At 41.6% G+C, this 20,163-nt stretch overlaps 1 protein-coding gene across 24 annotated transcripts in view; it reads left to right on the top strand.

The window, feature by feature from the left end:
• Bcas3 (BCAS3, microtubule associated cell migration factor) overlaps positions 1-20,163 on the top strand; it is a 459,006-nt gene that overhangs the window by 185,880 nt on the left and 252,963 nt on the right. For 15 of the 24 annotated variants that reach the window (XM_087573462.1, XM_087573456.1, XM_087573463.1 and 12 more), the window contains 3 exons: positions 11,386-11,510; positions 14,462-14,627; positions 16,294-16,394. In XM_087573462.1, the coding sequence (XP_087429588.1) occupies positions 11,386-11,510; positions 14,462-14,627; positions 16,294-16,394 (392 nt within the window). Of the gene's footprint in view, positions 1-3,376; positions 3,422-11,385; positions 11,511-14,461; positions 14,628-16,293; positions 16,395-20,163 lie in introns of all 24 variants that reach the window. The other 9 variants (XM_087573445.1, XM_087573450.1, XM_087573449.1 and 6 more) reach the window with 1 other exon arrangement.

A 20,163-nucleotide genomic window follows, 5' to 3' on the forward strand; every position in this document is an offset into this window, starting at 1 on the left:
TTGATCAGCTAACGACTAATGTGATGGATCCGGCATGTGCCTAGGTTCATCTTGTAAATTCCAGTGGCTGCTTTAGCTCTGGAGAGGGACACCCGGGCTTGGGCAGGGTGGTAATGCACTGTGTTATCCCAGGACTGAGGAAGTTGTGGCAGAAGGATCACACACTCGAAACCAGTCTAGGAAACATAGAAAGCCAGTCCCTCAAGGGCTCTGCTAGAACCTGTTGATTAATTCATCAAATCTTAATAGTTACCTTTTACCACTGGGACCATGAGTGTGTTCAAATTAGACCCTTGGAACTGGAGTACCAGTGGCTCTGAGCCACTGTGAGTGCTACGAACTGAACTCAAGTCCCAGGAAGAACAGCAGTGCTCTAACCACTGAGCAGTCCCTCCAGCCTCTCTTTAAAGTACTGTTCATTACCATTTTGTGAGAGTCTGAGAATTCTCTTGAGAATTAGTAGGTAATTTTATATTAGTCTCTGAAGGAGTATAATTCTTTAGTAACCACTGCTGGGTTTTCCATTCATTGAGTAGTTGCTTTTCCTTTATGTTTGTCAATTGGAATTCAGACCCATAGAAACGTACGTATGACATGGAGCCTGCTTTCTGTGGTGGGATTGTTAAGGCTGAACTCTTCAGAGCCATCTCTAGTGCTCCGAGCTCACTGCTGAATACAGCCTCTTTATTCCACCCAACACTCCCACTCACATTCACTCACCCCAGTGGAAGCCACAGCTGTGGGCTTTCAGAGGCGGGTGTGTGTGGAGGATCGCAGGTGAAGACAGCTGGATCATCGGCCCGGACTTTGTGACTTCATATTTTCATTCTTTGGCTCCTGAAGAAAGACTAAGCAGCAGCATTTCAAAAGAGCAGCTGGTACTGCCCTCCGTCAGCAGTGATGTGAGTCTGTGCTGTGGAGTCCGGAGAGCTTTCACACATGTGTGGCACAGGTCCACTTTGCCAGACTGGACAAGGAGTGGGCAAATGTGAATCAGATGCATGCCAGGTCTACATGCCAGACCAGGTTCTCACCCTGTCTCCAGCCCAGCCTCCTCCTTTCAGTGGAGCTGTTGGCCAGGGTATCTTTCAACTACAGCAGCAGGGCCACACTGTGGTCTGGAGAGGACTGTACCTCTGCTGACCAAGGGCCTGCTCATTTGGTGTCATTGCATGGTGGGTGAGCAGATGACTGGAGACACTGGAAACATGGCATAACTTCCCAGGAGGAGATCAAGGGGCTGGTCTGTTTGTTTTGAAGTTTACTCATCACTTTTTGTGATGGAATATGTTTTATAAATCAGGAAACTTAAAACTCTAAATGTCGGGAACAGATAGATTTTGTTCCATTTTTGTTTGTTTGTTGGTTGTTGTTGTTTTGATGCTTGGAGAAGTCTTGAGGGATAGAGGAATGAGTAGACAGTTTCAAAACAAAGTTTCAAGTTCTTCACTTTGCAGTGTATCTGTGAATATTCGTGTTCAGCGTGCCTGTCAATATTCAGTTCAGCAGTATGTTGAAACTTGAGCCCAGTTGGAGGGCCGCCCAGAGGCTCTGCAGTGTGCACACAAGGGCAGCATGAGACTGTTTTAGGTGCCAGCATTTCTACCAGTATAAGAATATTTGAAGTGTTCTTCTTATAATAATTGAAATGAAAGGTGAGTACTGTCTGCCAACAAAATTCACTTCATTTCCAAAGTATTTCTGGCATTTAGAAATGGCTTTTCCCTCTTGTTTTTTGTTCATTGATGCATGGGGTCCCTATCCTTTGCAGACATGAGACCATACAACTGCTTTTCAAAGCACAGAGTGAGCTCTTGTGACACATGAGTGCTAATATTAGTAAATCTTGAAATCAGGATGGGACCAGAGTCTTTCTTTCAGTAGCACATAGTGGAGAAGAGGGTTGAGCTCCAGTCACTGACTCAGCAACATAGAGTCCGTATCCCTATCTGAGATGTGAAATCACTGTGCACTGTAGCAAAGCCCCAACATTATGTTCATGAAATGCTGAGAACATGGTAAATTGTCTTTCAAACTACATTCATTCCCTTGGTCTTTCAGTGATGGTTTTATGCAGCTAAATGCTGATGTTCTGCGGGTCACGTAGGAAATTGATGGAGGGCCACTTGTTAATCTTCCGGCTTCTGTTGACAGTAAAGAAATCCTTTTTTGGTTTTTTTGTTTGTTTGTTTTTTTGTTTTTCTACGTAACTCTGTAGATGAGCCCCCACAGAGTTACGCCTGCCTCTGCCTCCTGAGTGCTGTGACTAATGGCACCAGGTGTCTGTAACTAAACCTTTAAATCTTGCCAGAGTGCTGACAGGGTAGCATGCTCTCCCTCTCTGCCCTCCCCTGCCCCCCTTCTCCCCCTACCTTTCTCCTGCTCTTCACTCTCCTGTCTGTCCTTCCCTCCAGTAACTGCCCGTGTCTCTTAGTGTCTCTTTGTTTCTGTTGCATTTTGAATTCCAGAATCATGCTCACTGTTATGAGAACATTTTGCTCAATCTTTAATTTGTTCTGGAATGTACTCTGTTTGTTTGGAAATTAATGCTAATTAGCAGGATTATGTTTCTTCTTAATGTTCCAGGCTCCAATATTGAAAAAGGAAGCAACCATGACAAATATGTGTTCCCCTTCAATTTCTTGTGTCTTCCAAATGTCAGATGGCATAGTAAAATTTTTATGAATATAATTAAATCACCAAGTCCTATTTGTGCATAGCATGTCTTAAGTAACTGGAAATTTTAAGCAGAAATATATGTATCAGTGAATTGTGACTTTGTATCCCCAAACATGCTGTCTACCATAGCCACTTGCAGGCAGGTAGAGGGGGCTGTCCTCATGTAGTAATTTTCTGGAATGTGACAAGAATTAGAAATCATTTCATCATTTTTGCTAGACCCACAGAACAACAAGCAGCTCAGCTCACTGCGGATGTAAGCATCTTGAAAATGTGTGGCTGAGACAGCAGCTGGGGCACATTGTCCTGTCACAGTGTGGTGTCTTGGCTGACACTGGATACTTCGTGTCACATATAGTACTTGTTCTTCTCCATCTGATTTTCCCAGTTAATGTGTTCTTTGTGTCTAAGGGCTTCAGCCGTGAACTTTATTTTAAATTAGAAGTGCTTCAGGGGTGCTCCAGAAAAGGGGGAGAAATAGAAAAAAAATCAAATCCACATTTGTATGAAAACTAAGGGCCTTGTTTCTATACCTCATATATTTATTGGTTCTATCACAGCATATGTGGCAGAATTGCAAATGATTATTAATTTGCGTTTTTTATCATATTCTATAATAGTACGATATACATGTATTTACGAATGTTGAATGAGTTTTCCTCTAATTTTTTGTGCATTTTCCCCCTTTTCTACCAAGGCCTTATCTCTTTGGAGCGGGGTGTTTTTCCATAAAAGCTCCATGGTGAGTCCCTGTTCAGTCCCGCATGCCTAATTCACTTGATGTTCTCTCAGAAGTAACTGTTTATAGTCTGTTTGCAGTTGCATGAGCTGATCACAGATAGTTGCACCAAGTTGCCAGACAAATAGACGTGAATATTGATATTTCAACCTTTAAGAACAGTTTCTTTGGTCTTACTTAAGTCAAAACAAAAAATCAAATTTGTTTTGTTTGTTTTTGTTGTAAAGAAGGCAGAAGAATTCTCTCACCATGCTGGTGAGTAATACAGCATATCTAGCCCCAGGTCGAGAGTGTTTAATAGGAGTTCCTTACCTGTACTAGTTGATACTAGAGTATGAAGTTTGTTTTTAAATGCAAGCATATTGAGGGCAAAGTTGCAGTATATTTTATTTGGTTACAAAGGACTCTGCTTGAATAGATTAGGGATTTAAGAAACTGCAAGGTAATGGAATGCATGTCTTGACAAAGACTTCCATGACAGTCTGTTGAACCATATTAGACAGTCATCATAAGGCATGACAACTATAGAAAAGAATGCATTTCATAGTTTCATTTGAGGATACCAATTAGAATAGGTTAAGCATCTGATATCGAATGCTTTAATAATTATGAGTCTGGGTTCTAAAATAGAGCTGTCTTGCCCTACATCACAGCTTCTATGTTAACGAGCACTGTGATCTCAGATACCTAGAACTTTCTGTTTCTTGTTTTCCTTATATATGTAATGAAATGTAATGTATAAATGCATTGCTGTCCACGACAGTGTTCATCGTAGCCACTCACTAACTAGTAACTGCTGTGAGGATTGACTCTTCCAGAGCTTGGGCTGTCTGAAAAAGATGCTTCTTAACAGTCTATCATGTGCTTTCCCTCTAGACAGGGTCTCATTACATAGTCCTGCTTTGCTAGAACTCCTGAATAAACCAGAGCTCTCCTGCCTTAGCGTCCCAGGGTCTGTGATCAGAGGCACATGCGAGCATGCTCACATATCTTTGTCTTTTAAGAACATAAGAGGCAGAAGGAAATGTAAGGTGTATGAACTTTTGTCTGGTCCTCTTCTTTGTGCCCGCTTCACTCATTCTGAGCAGTATTTTATCCTGGTTTGTGCTACATGCATCTGATTGCAGCATCTTGGAGGACGCTGAGGCAGTAAGACAGCAAAGCAAGTTCAAGTCCAGCTTGAGGCGTGTAGTAAGTTTCTGTTTCCACAACCAAACCAGCCTTTTACAGTTGACTTTTACAGTTTCCCAGGATGCATCCAGTGTTCCTGTGCTCTGGGAATGGTAGTTTTCATTACCACATAGGGCTAGTTAATAGAGAATGAATCTCCATTAAATAGTGTTACCTTTATGGTTCGGCATCGTAATTGGAAGAGCATCAACAAAACTGTTCTTAACAAATTCAGAGTATACAGAGACAAGACCTCTGAAGTTGATCTTGTGTTTTATGAGCCAGATTTCTTCTCAAAACTAGTGAGATAAGTGGCTTTGTTGGCTTAGAGTGAGTAGGGCACTTTAAATGCCACATCCAAGATATTATTAAATGTCTTTGTTTAGTAAATGTGGAATTAAATTCCATTTGAGGATAAATTCCTCACTCTGAGTACAAAGCAAAGAGTTTTAGCAAGGTAATAAAGATTGAAGTTTCGACATGCAGCTATAGATGGAGTGACAACTGTATGTTAAATAAGAAAAGCCCATTCCCCCAACAGCTTATGTGTTCCTCACATTTAAGCAAAAGCACTTGTCAACCAGAAATGATTTGAGGTTGAAACAAGATTAAAAGAGCCAGATTAAAGAAGGGGATCTATGAAATACGGTCGACTTTTAAATCACTGCCTGTCCTTCAGAGGACTGCTTGTGGTTTGTTTGATGCCATCGTTAGCTCACAAAAACCTCGTTTTTAGTCACTTACACTAGACTGAAAGGCCCTCCTTTTAAATATGTTACATTACCAGGGTGCATGTTTTTTCCATTAAGATCTTAATGAAACCTCAAATTAAGGCAGCAAAATGAATATGGATTTGACAACTTCTTCATGTTGTTTATGAGAGCTGCTCCGTTTCCACAGAGCTTGCTGCTTTCCATGATACTTAACAGTCAACTAGAGAATGTTTTTATTTACCGGGCTAAAACAAAACATTATGCTAAATAAGTATGTTTATAGTGCTTTTGAGTTGGAAGGCAATACTTATATGTTGGATGGACATGAAATCTTTACAGCTTCTTTTAAAATGTAAATTTCTTACAATTTTCAAAAATTAGTTTTGGGTTACAACATTTGTACCTAGTTAACGTCCTTGCTTTTGATACACCACAGTTCTTTATTTCTGAAAAGGGCTTTTCAAAGACTTTTACATAAATGCAGTTTCAGAAGAGTCCGTTTTAAAACAGCATTTTCCCCTTTGAGATCACAGCAGGCTGGTAATTAATTAAATGGTGCAGGCCATGTTTGACACTACTAGTCAACGTAGGAGTTTCCAGTACTTTCTATGTTTATATAGAATATTTGAATTTTGAATGACCATAGAAAAATTTTTTTTTGTTTTGTTGAGACAAAATCCATCCCATACTATAGCCTATGTTGGCCTAGAAATTACTATGTAGCCTAGACTGGCCTAAACGTTTTGAAAGTCCCCCTGCCTCAACTTGTTGGGACACTTAAAATGGAATTTTAATTTTCATGTTAACAATATTGTGTTAGTGTTTGTGTAGTGCTAGGTGTTAGCTTCTGTTTCTAAAGTGCTTTCCAAAAGTCATATGTATATGTAGCAGACAGTCATGGTTATGTCAGAAAAATCGCCATTATTTATGAGTAGCCTGTGTATTACTTATGAAGAAGAATTTATAGAAGTAAAATTTATGTATAGAATTGTAGTCAGTTTTTGTTTTGTTTTGGTAACCATTCTCTGCAAGTGTTTGGCTGAACTGCAGCCCTGTTCTTTAACAATATTCACAGCTTCACTATTTGAAAGGTGGTGTTTGTGTAAGGGAGATCTCTTATTCCCTGCTGCATTTTCATTTCTCTTAAACCTTTAGGAATAACCATGATTTCATAACAGAAGTAGATTTGGGTGGATTTTTAATGTTTTTAATATTTTAAAATAAAATAGTTCTAATTGCCTCTCAAGTCTAATTTGAAGGGGGAAATTAGAGAAAATTTCTAAATTCCTTTGGAAAGATTTATTGCATGGAATCTAATAAGGCTCACAAAGAAAATTGATTTTCAGTCCTTTTTGTATCTGTTGAAGTGCTTAATGTTTGTTACTATTCAAAATCAAATACTGACAGTTAACTTAGGTCTTTGAAAATAAGAGTAATGTGCCTGTCTCAGCTCCTGCACCTTGAGCTTCCTTGCACAGAAGAGTGTGCCACCCTCTTCTGCAGCCTTTCGTCCCTCCCTGAGGTGCATGGCACAGGTGTCCAGTGGAAATCATTGCTCTTTATTTAGTATAAAGCAGGTGTCTCTAGAAGTGAGGGCTTTGTTTCTGGTTCTTTCTCTTGTGTGCATTTGATTGTAAAGCAGACAAGAGAAATTCAGTTTTATCTAGATAGTGATGGAGGATCTTAAGATTGCAAGTATTTGGGAAATGGTGGGATATTGGAGAGCTGGTCGGGAGACTGGCTCCCATTCTTAATCCGTTTCTCAGAGGACGTGGCAGAGTTCAATCCTGCCTGCGTTTTGTTTGCCACTGTGTTTCTCTTGCTTTGTGCTTGTGTGCTGCTTTCTTTGTGGATTTCTGAGGAAGGTTTGTTGCACGTACTGTCTTATGAATGTTACTCTGTCATGACTGACAAAGGTGTTCCTTTTATTTTTCTTTTATGTTTTGTTGAAAAGTTAATCTAAACCCTTGATGTAGTAAAGAGGCAGGAGATATCAGTAGGACGGCATCTGAGAGACTGTCTGTATGCTGTGTTCTCCCATGTGTCTCTATACACTGTCAGCGTGCATGCTGTGTTCTGCTCTATGTCTCTTTAAACTCACGAAGGAATCCACAGCATCAATCCGGTTAAATTTCTGTGCAACAATTAAAATGGAAGTAGATTTGATATCATTGTGTTTCAATATAATAAGTGTAGAAGGTAAAGTAAATTAAGAGAAGTTCGTTATACATGCACAAGAAAGAGTCCAGTGTTTTCTACTGGGACTTGTTGATACCCCACACTGAGGAGAAAGATGTTGAGAGCAAAGAGAAAACGAGGTTGCTGTGTGGGTCTGGCCATCAGTCTGTTACTGCTGTGCGATTTACAGGGCAGGGCCTCATTGTCCTGTCACTTACATAACATCTTTCTGTGCTTTATCTTTATGGCAACAGAAGGTTGTTTTGTGATAGAAATGCTCTGGGCGGTGGTAGAAGGCTCATGTGCAATCTGTTGCAGACACATAGGAGCAGGAACATTTTACTCCTACAAGGCATTCTTGCACATAGTTTTTGAAAATTAAGATTAGGAACTAACAATACCAGAGTTAGAATTTCTAACTTTTGAGTGGATCACATCAGAAATGTTTTCCAAGTAGCAATCTTTTTTATTACATTATCTTTTTATTTCTCTAGAAGGTTTATACATGTACACATTTTATGTTTCTGTTTTGCATAAATGACAAAACCATGCCAGATGTAGAATGACGGTGGAAATAACTTGGTAGAACAAGCTTTCTTCTCTGTGCTTCCTCCCTCGGTCAGCACTGCAGTGCGTGATGAGCGTGGAGAAACAGATCTTTATTCAACTTGACGTTTTAAGTCGTGAGATTGTTTGATGCCTTATCAGTGGATAAAGCATAAATGAGGAACTATATGAATAAAGTTATAGGTTTTTTTCATAAATTCAACCTAATTTTACCATAAAATATCCTTTCTCTTAGAACATAAGAGTTTGTATAAAATGGCGCTGTATTGGTGCTGACTTTCAGATGGCGTGATTTGAAGCCTGTGGAAGTGTGTTAAAATCTGGCTATCTCCAGGCTTTGTGGAATATAAGACGCTAAATGTATAGAATGTTCCGGAGGATACATTGATGCCCAATAATTTTTCCACTTCTCATGATTCTGTTAGAAAGCTGGTTTTTCTATTTTTGAGTCTGTTTAAGTACTTTACAGAGGCTGGAGAGATGGCTCAGCAGTTAAGACCACTATCTGCTCTTCCAGAGGACCTGAGTTCAATTTCCAGCAGCCACATGGTGGCTCACAACCATCTGTAATAGGATCCAATGCTCTCATCTGGCATGTCCAAAGGTAGCGATAGTGTACTTACATATATAAAATAAACAAACCTTTTTTATAGAAATACTTTAGAAGTAACTTTTCTCGAGAAAAGGAATAGCTACTTGATATTAAATTACCCTGACAACAAAGTCTCATACAGTGGTTTGCAAATGTGACCTTGTCCCTGGGAGGCTTGCTCAGATGCTGTAGCATCGGCGGTGCCTGGTGCTGTAGTCCCCAAACTGCAGACACTCTGCTAAGAAACTCTTTATTGGAGGCCAGGGATTTAGTGTAAGCACAAATACCAGAATTCAGATTCCCAGCACCCGTATAGAAAGCAAAGCATGATAATCAGACATGTGTGATTTCAGCTTGGGAATGGGATAGAATAGAAGGCGAGGTAAATAAGCATCTCTGCTTCCTCTAGTCCACTGTTCAGTTGGTAGGCTCGGTGAGAGAGCAGTCTTGATAATAACAAGATGTTGTAGGGAGAAATAGAGGAAGACTCCTAGTGACTTCTGCTGTCACACATGGAGGTACAAATGTACAGACACCTTATACACACTAATAAATGTAAATGAAAAATTCGGATTGCTTTCTCTCGCCTCTTCCCCCTAGCCCTTGAAGCCCCTCAGGGCTATAGTGGCCAGGGCCATGTCACAGATGGCTTGTCAGTCAGTGTTAGTACTTCAGGGATGGGGTGGGAAGTGTTGGAGGGCAGTGCATACTCTAAGGCAATTCACAAGAAGTGCAGGCAGCAGATTAGCGATCCAGATATCAGAGGAGGGCACATGCAGTTGCCTGTCTGCTCGTCACTCTAGCAGAAGAGCGATGTAGAAGAAAAAGTGTGGGGCCACACCCATGACATCTTAGAAATCCCTCTTCAAAGATGGATGCAGTGTCTTTTCTTCTCCGTGAGTGAGTCTGACCACAGTTGGCTTTTCATTTTCTCTGGATATTGTTGGAATGATTTGTTAAGTAGATATTAATAGTAGGTGAAAGAAGTGGACTTTTGTATACTGTAGTGTGTACCACTATGGCTATAGTTCAAAATGGAAGGCCAGCTGGGCCAATCAGGGCAGCATCTGTTAGAGTGTATGCAGGCATGCACATGCCTTTTTGCCCACACACCTGCATACACGCACACACACACACACACACACACACACACACACACACACACACACACAGAGGTGTCAACACTGAGACTTCAGGAGTGCTGGAAAGCATCTCGGGTGTTGCAGGGACAGGGATAATAAAGCACAATCTAAACATTGGGAGGTCTGTTAGCTATATATGAAATGTGTATTGACTTCTACAGCCTGGGAGGCGGGACCCTGGGTTGCTTTTTCTAACATAGTAGGTTCTTAACCTTAAACACACAACAAGGGGTTAAGGATGGTGCTTGGAAAACAATTTCTATTTGTAGAAATTGTTAGAAATTTTTCCTTATGACATCTGGAATGGGTCCTGAGTATTATTTGCTCAAGTATCTGGGAAATTCTCAGTGGTTGTACTGTTCGGAGATCATCCTGTGAGAACAAATACAGTCCTTACCGCTACACAGTAGCCATAGCTTTTGTATCATGTATTCTATTAGTTTGAGCTCTGAGTGGAAGGGACTAATGACGTCCTGACTAAAGAACAGCAGTATGGGATATTCCATTCCAGGTGTCTTCCGACTCCAGAAACCTTCTCATTCCAACACATCTAGTCAGACCTGAGATGAAGACACAGGAGGTGGCAGGCACATTGGCTCACAGTAGGACCCAATGAAGAGCTAAGCCTCAGAGAACTACCTTCATGGTATCAATCCCGGCCTACCCTCTTGCCAGTGAGATCGTTTTTCTGGGCTAGGAATTAGACAATCTATAGAAGGAAGTTGTATAATTTCTGTTTAGCTTTGAGAAATTTGATAATCCCCAAGAGAACAGAAATCCAAGATTTGGCAGAAGACGAAAGCTCGAGAGTGGAGCACCAAGGATATGAGAACATGAGGAGAACAGAGAAAAGCAGATTCTTAGTGGAAGTCACTGGAAACAACCTCCGTTAGCATGTCCGTCCTCTGCCATAGCAAAGGGAGAACAGATTTGCGTTTGATAACCTGTCAGTATTTAGCTCTGACTTAGTCTTTTCAATGAACATAATAGTTTATGGAGCCAGGGAGTAAAGACAGCCAGGAATGTGGCTGACTCATTGTAGGAGGCCACCCATTAGAACTCCTAGTGCTGACACTGTAGCGGAGCTTCGAGCACCGCCAGGCCTTCTCTCCAGTCATCGCCATTTCGTGCATGCCGTCTCTATGAACTATGTGGGTAGTCTCTTGTCTTGATGTCAGAATGAACTTTTCATGCTGGAGGTGTGTCTGCCCCTTCTTTTACCCCATGTTAACTATCTAGTGTCAGCCGTCTGAGAGGATGACTGTCACTCCAGAACGAGCACCGTGTGCAAAAGAATCTGTTTTATTTTGTTGGCACACTGTTGCCTAGGCTAGCATTGGAACCCGGGCACAAAAGAAGTATCCCTCCTGCCCGGGCTCCCATGTAGCTGGGCCGGCAGGCATCCCCACCTCTCGTCACCAGACTCTCTAACTTGGGCAGCACTTACATTTCACAAACCCTCGGCGTCATCTCATACCACTGCTCAGCCATCTTTTTAGGGGATGTGCATGAATGTGCCTCAGAACTTAATTCTGAGAAAATCTTTCATGATTTGGAAGACTGGGGATTCACTGGTAATTTCTAAATGTCCTTTTCCTTTTTCAGCAAAGTTAAACCGCCTCCACAAATTTCTCCAAGCAAATCGATGGGCGGGGAGTTTTGCGTGGCCGCAGTGTTTGGGACCTCCAGGTCGTGGTTTGCAAACAATGCTGGTCTGAAACGGGAAAAAGGTACGTGGTTTGCTGACGTTCAGATCTGCCGCGCTGAGGAGACCACGGTGGAAGCTCCTCTAGAATAATTTTATAACTAACAGCCTAAGATGAAAATTAATAAAGTAAGTACTAGGCCTTCACTGAAGTCTGTCAATGAATTAAAACTATTTTCTTGCACAAATGGGAAATAAATTTGCCATCAACTGATATTTTCATTTATTTTCAAAACTGTCTCTCTGTGTACTTGGTTTTTAAATGCTGCGTGTAGCTGAGGCTGCCCTTGAATTCCAGCCTCGGTGTCTCCAATGCTGGCGTTTAAATTTGTGCACCACCACACGTAGGCGCACTGACTGATTTTTGCCTTTCATTTATTTATTTCTAATTATATTGCACATATTGATCCGAGGGCTGCCAATGCTGTGCCCACTCTAGTTCTTCTGCCTCGGCACAAGCTCATTTCGCACTGTTGGCTCTGACCTCAGAAGGAGAAAGTTGTTACATCTGCTTTACATGTGAGATTTGGGAATCAACCAGTCTCACTCATGTTAGCTAATCAGTAGTCACGGGAGTGGGACTGTGTGGAGTACATCTGCCTGCGACTGTGGCTGATCCCCTGGAGTCAGAGGTTCGTGGGCTGTGGGTTGTTTGTGCCGGGGACTCAGTTAAGTCCTCCGCAAGTGTAGCAGCTGCTGAGCCACACCACATAGCAAAACAAACAACCTCCCCGGAGCCCCAAAAGAAAAGAAAAAGGGCAGGCTGTTGACTGAGAGATAGATTTCCGAGTCTGTGGTTATCATTGCTCTTCTGAGTTATCGGAATTACTGTGTTTACATTTATTTACTTACCAGTTTTTAATTTTTAAAAAGCTTTTCTCTCTAATTTTAAGTATATGAATGTTTTTCCTGTGTATGTACATCAAGTGCATAATTGGTATCTATGGAAGTTAGAAGAGCGCTCTGGGTCCCCTAGAGATGGAGTTATAGGCAGTAGTGAGGCACCATGTGGGTGCTGGGAATTGTACTTAAGGCCTTTGCAAGAGAAGTGTATGCTCCTAACCACTGAGCCAGTTCTTCAGCCCCGATTGCTATATTTTTAATCACTGCTTTGATCATCAGAATCAATACTTAGAATGTTTGAACGTTTGTGTAACTATTCTTTCAATATGGGATTCGTTGTGTGTGTGTGTGTGTGTGTGTGTGTAGTGTGTATATAGAGTGTGTGTGTAGAGTTTGTATATTTAGAGTGTGGGTGTGTATAGAGAATGTGTGTGTAGAGTGTGTAGTGTGTGTGTATATAGAGTGTGGGTGAGTATAGAGTATGTGTGTGTGTGGGGGGGGCAAGTTCTTTTTCCGTGATAGAGCTTGAAACTGGGCTCTGTGGTCTCTGTATAGAAGAGAATGTCTACATTTATATACTAAGTATATAGTTTGTATGTTAGGATTTCCACCTGATTACTTTATTGTGATTCAGTTAGGTCACACACTGGCTTTCCCCTTGATGTTCCCCAGTTGGTTTTGCTCTTGGCAAAAGTGTCTCTCCTCCTTACTCCCCGCTGGCAGTCAGACCTCAGCCTCTTCCTTTGCTATCGCTTTCATGACCACTCCCTTGTAATCGGACCTAGCAGGGCTAGTCTCTTCCCTTGGGAAGGGCATTGTGGAGCAGGCAAGCCTCCCACTTTCTTATCCAATCTTCATTTTTTGTTACTGCCTTTGGTTTGATGATGCTATCAGAAGGACTTTTTGTTATTCATTAAAACCTTCCGCAAAGCTCAATTTCAAATGCCTCTCCTGTCTGTCCTAATTACCCCTTTAGCTTGCTACTCCTTTATGTCCCTCTGCCTGGCCATTGGCCGTTTTCTCAAATCAGCTGTAATTGATTCGTCTGACACAGAGATAAGACGACCCACACAGCTTTCATAAGACAGTCTCCTTGGTTTACTATAAAACATGAGACTCTGGCAGCGAGGACATGTGCATTCCTTATAAAGTCATTTGACTAATTCAAACCCAGCACTCATTTCTCTAAGGATGACTGGTCTTCCTTTACTACAGGACCAAGTAATTTCATTGAGAAACGATTAGCAACTGTTTGAGGAGGAGACTTTACTTTTTTTCCCCATGTTGCTTCTTGGCCCACTTGTTTAGTTGTATTTCAACTGATGACCTTCCACAGACAAATAATGTGTTTTTTGTATTTGTTTGTTTTGATCTAGATGTTTTCTGTGTGTGCACTGCGTGTGCATTTGTGTGTGTGTGTGTGTGTGTGTGAACGTGTGTGCATGTGTGTACGCAGATGCCAGAGTGTCCTGTTCTATTTTTCTCTGCCTTTTCTTCCCTTTTCAGCACTGGGATGACAGACATGTGTTTGACTGTGCCTGTTGGTGGTTTGTTTTTTCGTGTTTTGTCTTTGTTTTGTTGTGTTTGGAGGATTTGAATTCATGCTCTAGTGTTTGCATAGTAAGCGTTCTTATCTTCCCCAGCAGCCAAACTTAATTCTACCAAGAAAACATAGTTGAACTTTTCGGATAGCCTAGTTCCACACATAACTTTTCCTGCAGGTCAGCTCATTGTTTAAGCCAGGGTAATGAAATATTGTTGACTAGATTATTCATTTTTAGGTCATCCTTTCATGTTCTACTCAATGGCTTAGATTTTTCATAATCTATGGAAAAAAATCCATAGTACAGAAATATAGAATTTTACAACATAGTGTTTATCTTTACTACAAATTTGAGCATAATGGTATAATTGTTGAAACAAATTGATGTATATCCCATAACATTGGTGGCGGGTTCCCTGGCAGCTGCTTATGCAAGGCATCCTCTGAGGATGTGCTGTCGTCATGGGTCAAAGCTCTTCCTCATTCTTTTTCTTTATCCCATGTTAGACAGCAGAATCAGTAAAGTAGAAGTCCCACTGTGACCTTTCTCTGCCATCATTCCATGTCCCATTCTGATTCTCCGTTTGCAGATCAGTCCAAACAAGTTGTGGTTGAATCTCTTTATATCATCAGTTGCTACGGGACCTTAGTGGAGCACATGATTGAGCCTCGGCCTATCAGTACTGCTCCCAAGATAAGTGACGACACACCACTGGAGATAATGACCTCACCTCGTGCCAGCTGGACACTTGTCAGGTAGTTCTCCATCTTACCTCCCCCACACCCGCTAAGAAAGCATAAAAAATGTGCCCTTTGTGAAATCTCAACATGAATACCTGGCTCTGAAGTGTGTTCATCCACAAGTCTGTGTTCACTTGCATATATAATTTTCTCCTTGACCTTGGCTCTAGAATCTTTTGCAAACGGGATTATACCCCATTGCCTGGCTTCTGTAACCTGGGGAGCCTTTATTCATTTTATTTCCATTGGCCAGGGTCCACCTGCAGTGTCCTGTGTGAACCTTTGAGTCTCTTCTCTTTGTCAGGTAAAGAATCCTACACCATTGCTTTCCCCTTCAGCTGAAGCCAGCGACACCCTGCTTGGTATTGTCTGCCCTTGCCTGCTCTGGTCACTGAGTGATGGTGTCATGTGCTAGGTTATCTTCTTTTTTTCAACATTTATTATTTATTATATATACTACACTGTCTTCCAACACACCAGAAGAGGGCATCAGCTCTCATTACAGATGGCTGTGAGCCACCATGTGGTTGCTGGGAATTCAACCCAGGTCCTCTGGAAGAGCAGTCAGTGCTCTTAACCTCTGAGCCATCTCTCCAGCCCGTACTGTTATCTTTCATGTCTCATTTCCTTTAGCATATTTCGAAGATTCATATTAATGCGTTGTTATATAGGTGTTGCTGCGAATGTTCACATGGTGGTATTTTGCACTGTCTCGGGGATGTAATCAGAAAGTATCTCTATTCAAGCATTCTGTACTTGAGATTGTGAGTCTAGCCTTTACTCTCTGGAACTTTTTGTCCTCTCTTTGTGTTTGGTTTTTGTTTCCCTTATTGGAGTGCCACATGCTCCTTGTAAAGAATGCCATTAAGGGAAATATAAGCTAATACAAAGATCCTAAGGTCTCCTGGAAGCGATAACCCAGGAACCAATGGCCAGGCACTCTAGAAGTGTTTAGGAATTATCTTAATGCATCCAATGAGTAGAATTTTTACAAGCTAGCAGAAAGAGGAAGAAATAAACCTAGAATAAAACCATTTAATATAATGAATTGTGCAAGGGAGAAAAAGAAAACCAATCACCCGGCATGTATGAAGTAAACAGATAAAAATGGATATGAAAATGGCCCCTCTCCTTTTGACATTTTAAAATAGTCTATTGATTTTCTGGAGGCTCCAGCATGCTTTACTAGTACTTACTGTGGTAGATTGATCTGTTCAATATCTGATTTATCGAGCTTATTCAAAACTGGGCAGATGTTATTCAACTCTGGCAGTCTCACTGTTGAACTAGGTATTACATCCAAAGGAAGTTGTCCATTACACAGCTCCTTTCCTTTTCCTGTCACTTTTAGCTACTTTGTTTCATGTTGAAGATGTCTGATTATTGGTCAAAAATAATTTGAGATGGCCTCCATGTAGTTGGCATTTGAATACTGATGTTTCTTTTCTGCCTGTCTAACCAAGCTGAATGCTCTCTAGTTCGCTCAGGATTCACGTTATTTGTGCCACACACTGCCACATCTTTAGTGTATAAAGTTTTTCTGGTTTTGTGTGTCAAGTTAAAGAGCATGGGTTTTAATGGTTACACATTGATTTGTGTGAGTCTCTTTGTCAGGCTCTATGGATGATTTACAGTCCATCTGTCAAGCTTGAATATTAATATTCTTCTGCTGTTTCCTTAGAACGCCTCAGTGGAACGAACTGCAGCCACCATTCAATGCGAATCACCCCCTGCTCCTTGCGGCAGAAGCAGTGCAGTATTACCAGCTCCTGCTGGCCGGCTGTGAGTACTTCTGTCTGCTTATGCTTCCTAACCTTTCTTTTCCTCCCATTTGATCCTCTCAGAATTTGCTGAGGAAATAGGCCGTAGGGTGTTGGTTTGTTTTTCCAGACAGGGTTTCTCTGTGTAGCCCTGGCTGTCCGGGAACTCACTCTGTAGAGCAGGCTGGCCTTGAACTCAGAGATCCACCTGCCTCTGCCTTCCCAGTGCTGAGATTAAAGGTGTGGGCCACCAAGCCCAGCTAGGACCATAGTTCACACAAGTATATGAGTGTGTGTCTTCAGCTGGCATTTTCAAAACAAAACAAAACAAAACAAAACAAAACAAAACAAAACAAAACAAAAAAACCCCAGAACTATAAAACAAGCAAACTGCCTACAGCACGTGACCTCACAGGATATGAAGAACAACTTGGCAGAGCCTGGGACCTGTTTCTCAGAGAACAAGGTCTTCATCCCAGGACACCACAATCGCAGCCTCTGCCTGTGTGCAGCTTTGCTTGGGCTCTTTCATGCGCCTAGCTTCACGGGGTTAAGCTTTGATGCTAAGATTAGAGCATGGTCTTGCACATGCTCCCTGACTAAGCTGGGGTTTTGTTTCCTATATTGATAGAGGTTCATCCAAACACATGGAGACTGTGTGTGAGAGGCATGAAGAGACAGTTTAATATTTAGTATCTAGTTTGTCTTCAGAGACTTAAACATGCTCTACAATTATAATTCATTTTTTGTAGAATCCTAATTGAACTTGATGGCTCTGAGTACTGAATGCTTTTAGAAATTTCCTATAAATCAACAATGACATTTTTGGTTTTTTGGTTTGTTCATTTGTTTGAGACAGGGTTTCTCTGTGTAGCACTGGTTGTCCTGGAACTCACCATGTAGGCCAGGCTGGCCTCAAACTCACCGAGATCCTCCTCCTCTGCCTCCTGAGTGCTGGGATTCAAGGTGTGCACCACCACCCTTCTTTATAAAAGGCAAAAGCCTAGCTATTGAATTAAGTGTAGTTGGCCCAGTTAATCTGGGTTGGTCTTGCTGCTTTGCTTTGGTACCTGTTAGTTCTATATTAGCTGACAGACTGTGGTAAACGTCAAGAAGATAAAGGAAAGCTAAGCTAAAATCCACAGCCACATCTCTCACCTGTCACGTCAGAGAGTAAGCTAGTTGATAGCATTTAACAGTAGCTATCCCTGACACTTTTGTCCCATTCAATAAACCCTACGTCCGCTGGTGATGACTGGTCCCCCAGTGCACTCTTGCACCGTGATGACACCTTCAGAATTCCTGTTGGTGCACTGGAGACTGGGCGTGAGACCCTGTGCATAAGGAGGAGTAGTGAGTGTTCTACCTCCAGTGCAGGGCAGTTTGAGAAAGTTTATTCCTCTGCCTGTCAGATAGTTAAAAGACTGAAGTAAAATGAGATTTTCAACAAAGCAGGCCTGCGATGTGCTGAGGGCAGTCTTGGCACCAAGCATCTTTGCCAAATGGATTGTTTCTCAAGCTTCTGTTGCCTCTCTGCATTGATGGAAATGGCACAGGACCCACCTGGGTTTTAAAGTTTTACACTCAGGGGATTTGCCTCAGAGCTTTGGATCTGCCGCTGCATCACGTAACTGAGGCTGCTTAGTGTGAACACTGGAACTCCAGGGCAACAGGGGCAGTGCAGCGCCAGGGCCTTCATTCTCACGCGCATGCGCATGGGCACGCACAGGCTCTCATCTTTTACCCCATGAGAATCTCAGTCACACTCTTCATCTCCCTGTTCCCTCACAGAAGCCCTCTGGAAAGATATTCTACCTCATAAAATACAAGTTTAATATTTCTGGTTCTTTGGGTGTATTTACTTACCCAAGTTTAAAACCACCTTTGAGCCAGGGGCTTTTGATGTCTGATAGAACCCTGTCTTCAATGTGCTGGACTCTGATTGGTCCCTAGCAATGACCCAGTGATGGTGGGGAATTACCCTTCATTTTTCAACTTAAAGAGTTTGATAAATATCTTTTAAGACTATTTTTAATTGAACTTTGTAGTCTAATATAAACTTCATAAATGTTGCAGGTTATTTTGGGTATTTTGTTCTTGTGTAGAAGAAGTGTAGCACTCAGGAAATGATACACCGATAGGCAAGGCCGATGTAAATAGAAATAGGAAAGAGACTGTCTTGGAGAGGACAGCAGTGCAGCAGGATGTTAGCATAACGTATCCACTATTCTCATAAACAGTCTGTTCCACACTGAAGTGTGGCTACAGCTGGGCAGGGCAGAGACTAGAGACCTGCCCCGCACACCAATGATGTCTCATCCACCTTCGAGATGATCAAGCAAAGCCCTGGAGTCACCATTGTAGCTTATTCCTCTGCTTGTAGGAGAATACCAAAGTTGAGGAGCCCTGACAGTGGAGGCGTCTGAGTTTGTGGTAGACAGGATCACATTGAAATGGTTCATTCAGGTGTCACAGTGGAGGCTGGGAGGACATCTAGTTGCTTTATTGGACCATTGAAGATTGCTGGTTTTTAATAATTTAAAAAGGTATAATATAAGCCAGGTTATAAATGTGCATACCTTTGATCTTAGCACTTTGATAGGTTTCTCTGAGTTGAAGATTAGCCTGTTCTTTTTTGTAAAGATTTATTTATTTTATGTATGTAAGTACACTGTCGCTGTCTTCAGACACACCAGAAGAGGGCATCAGACCTCATTACAGATGGTTGTGAGCCATCATGTGGTTGCTGGGAATTGAACTCAGGACCTCTGGAAGAGCAGTCAGCACTCTTTCAACCACTGAGCCATCTCTCCAGCCCAAGACTACCCTGTTCTACAGAGTGAGTTCCAGGACAGCCAGGGCTACACGAAGCAACCCTGTCTCAAAAAGCAATAAAACTCCACAGAAGGTTTTTAGATAGTAGAGGTAGAAATCAAGAATAGGTATATTATGAGCAGGAGAGATCACTCAGTGGTGAAAAGCAGTCACTGCTGTTCATAGGACCTGAGTTCAATTCCTACCACCCTTGTCAGGCAGTTCATAAATACCTGTAACTCCCACTCTGGGGATCTGACACCCTGTTTTGGTTTCCAAAAGTACCTATATATGGTGTGTGTGTGTGTGTGTGTGTGTGTGTGTGTGTGTGTGTGTGTTATACCTAAGTATAAATAAATAAATTTATAAAAATAAAGTTACTGAAGAGATTAGAGATTTATTGTTCTTACTATGTTTTTTTTTAAATCAAGCTCATTTCACTGTAGTATATTTCTTTACACAAAGGGAAACCAGCCCTTAAAGTGCCCAGTAGCCATCAATCAGATTTGAGTGCCAGTTCAAAGGACTTGGTAGCTTGTTCTTAATCTGTTCTCCTCTTGTTACTTGTAAATTTAAATCAGTGCCTAAAGATTAGATTTTTGAAAGCTTATTTAGAGGGCAAATAGTACATAAAAAGTCATGTAGCCACAGCATAGTTTTCAGTGCTTTTGTGGTCCCAGCCCCGTGAGGGTGTAAGTTCGAACTTTGGAGCACTTCCTAAATAATCCATAGTCATATGATCCCATGTGAACCTATGTTCCAATGAAAAATCATAAACATTATAAAGCATATTGAACTGTGTGAATTTAAACTGGAGCATATCAGATATTAGAATTTTGCATCTCTCTTAAATGAAAGGCTTGTTAGTACATGCTATAGTTTGATAACTCTAAATCAAATTCAGGAGAGAGAAAAAAGAGCAACCTCAAAATTTTTCACAATTGATAGCTCCATTGGGGTGGGAGAAAGGAGACTTT

The sequence above is a fragment of the Rattus norvegicus genome, chromosome 10 (assembly GCF_021556685.1).
Source record: "Rattus norvegicus strain SHRSP/BbbUtx chromosome 10, alternate assembly SHRSP_T2T, whole genome shotgun sequence".
Classification (NCBI taxonomy): Eukaryota; Metazoa; Chordata; class Mammalia; order Rodentia; family Muridae; genus Rattus; species Rattus norvegicus.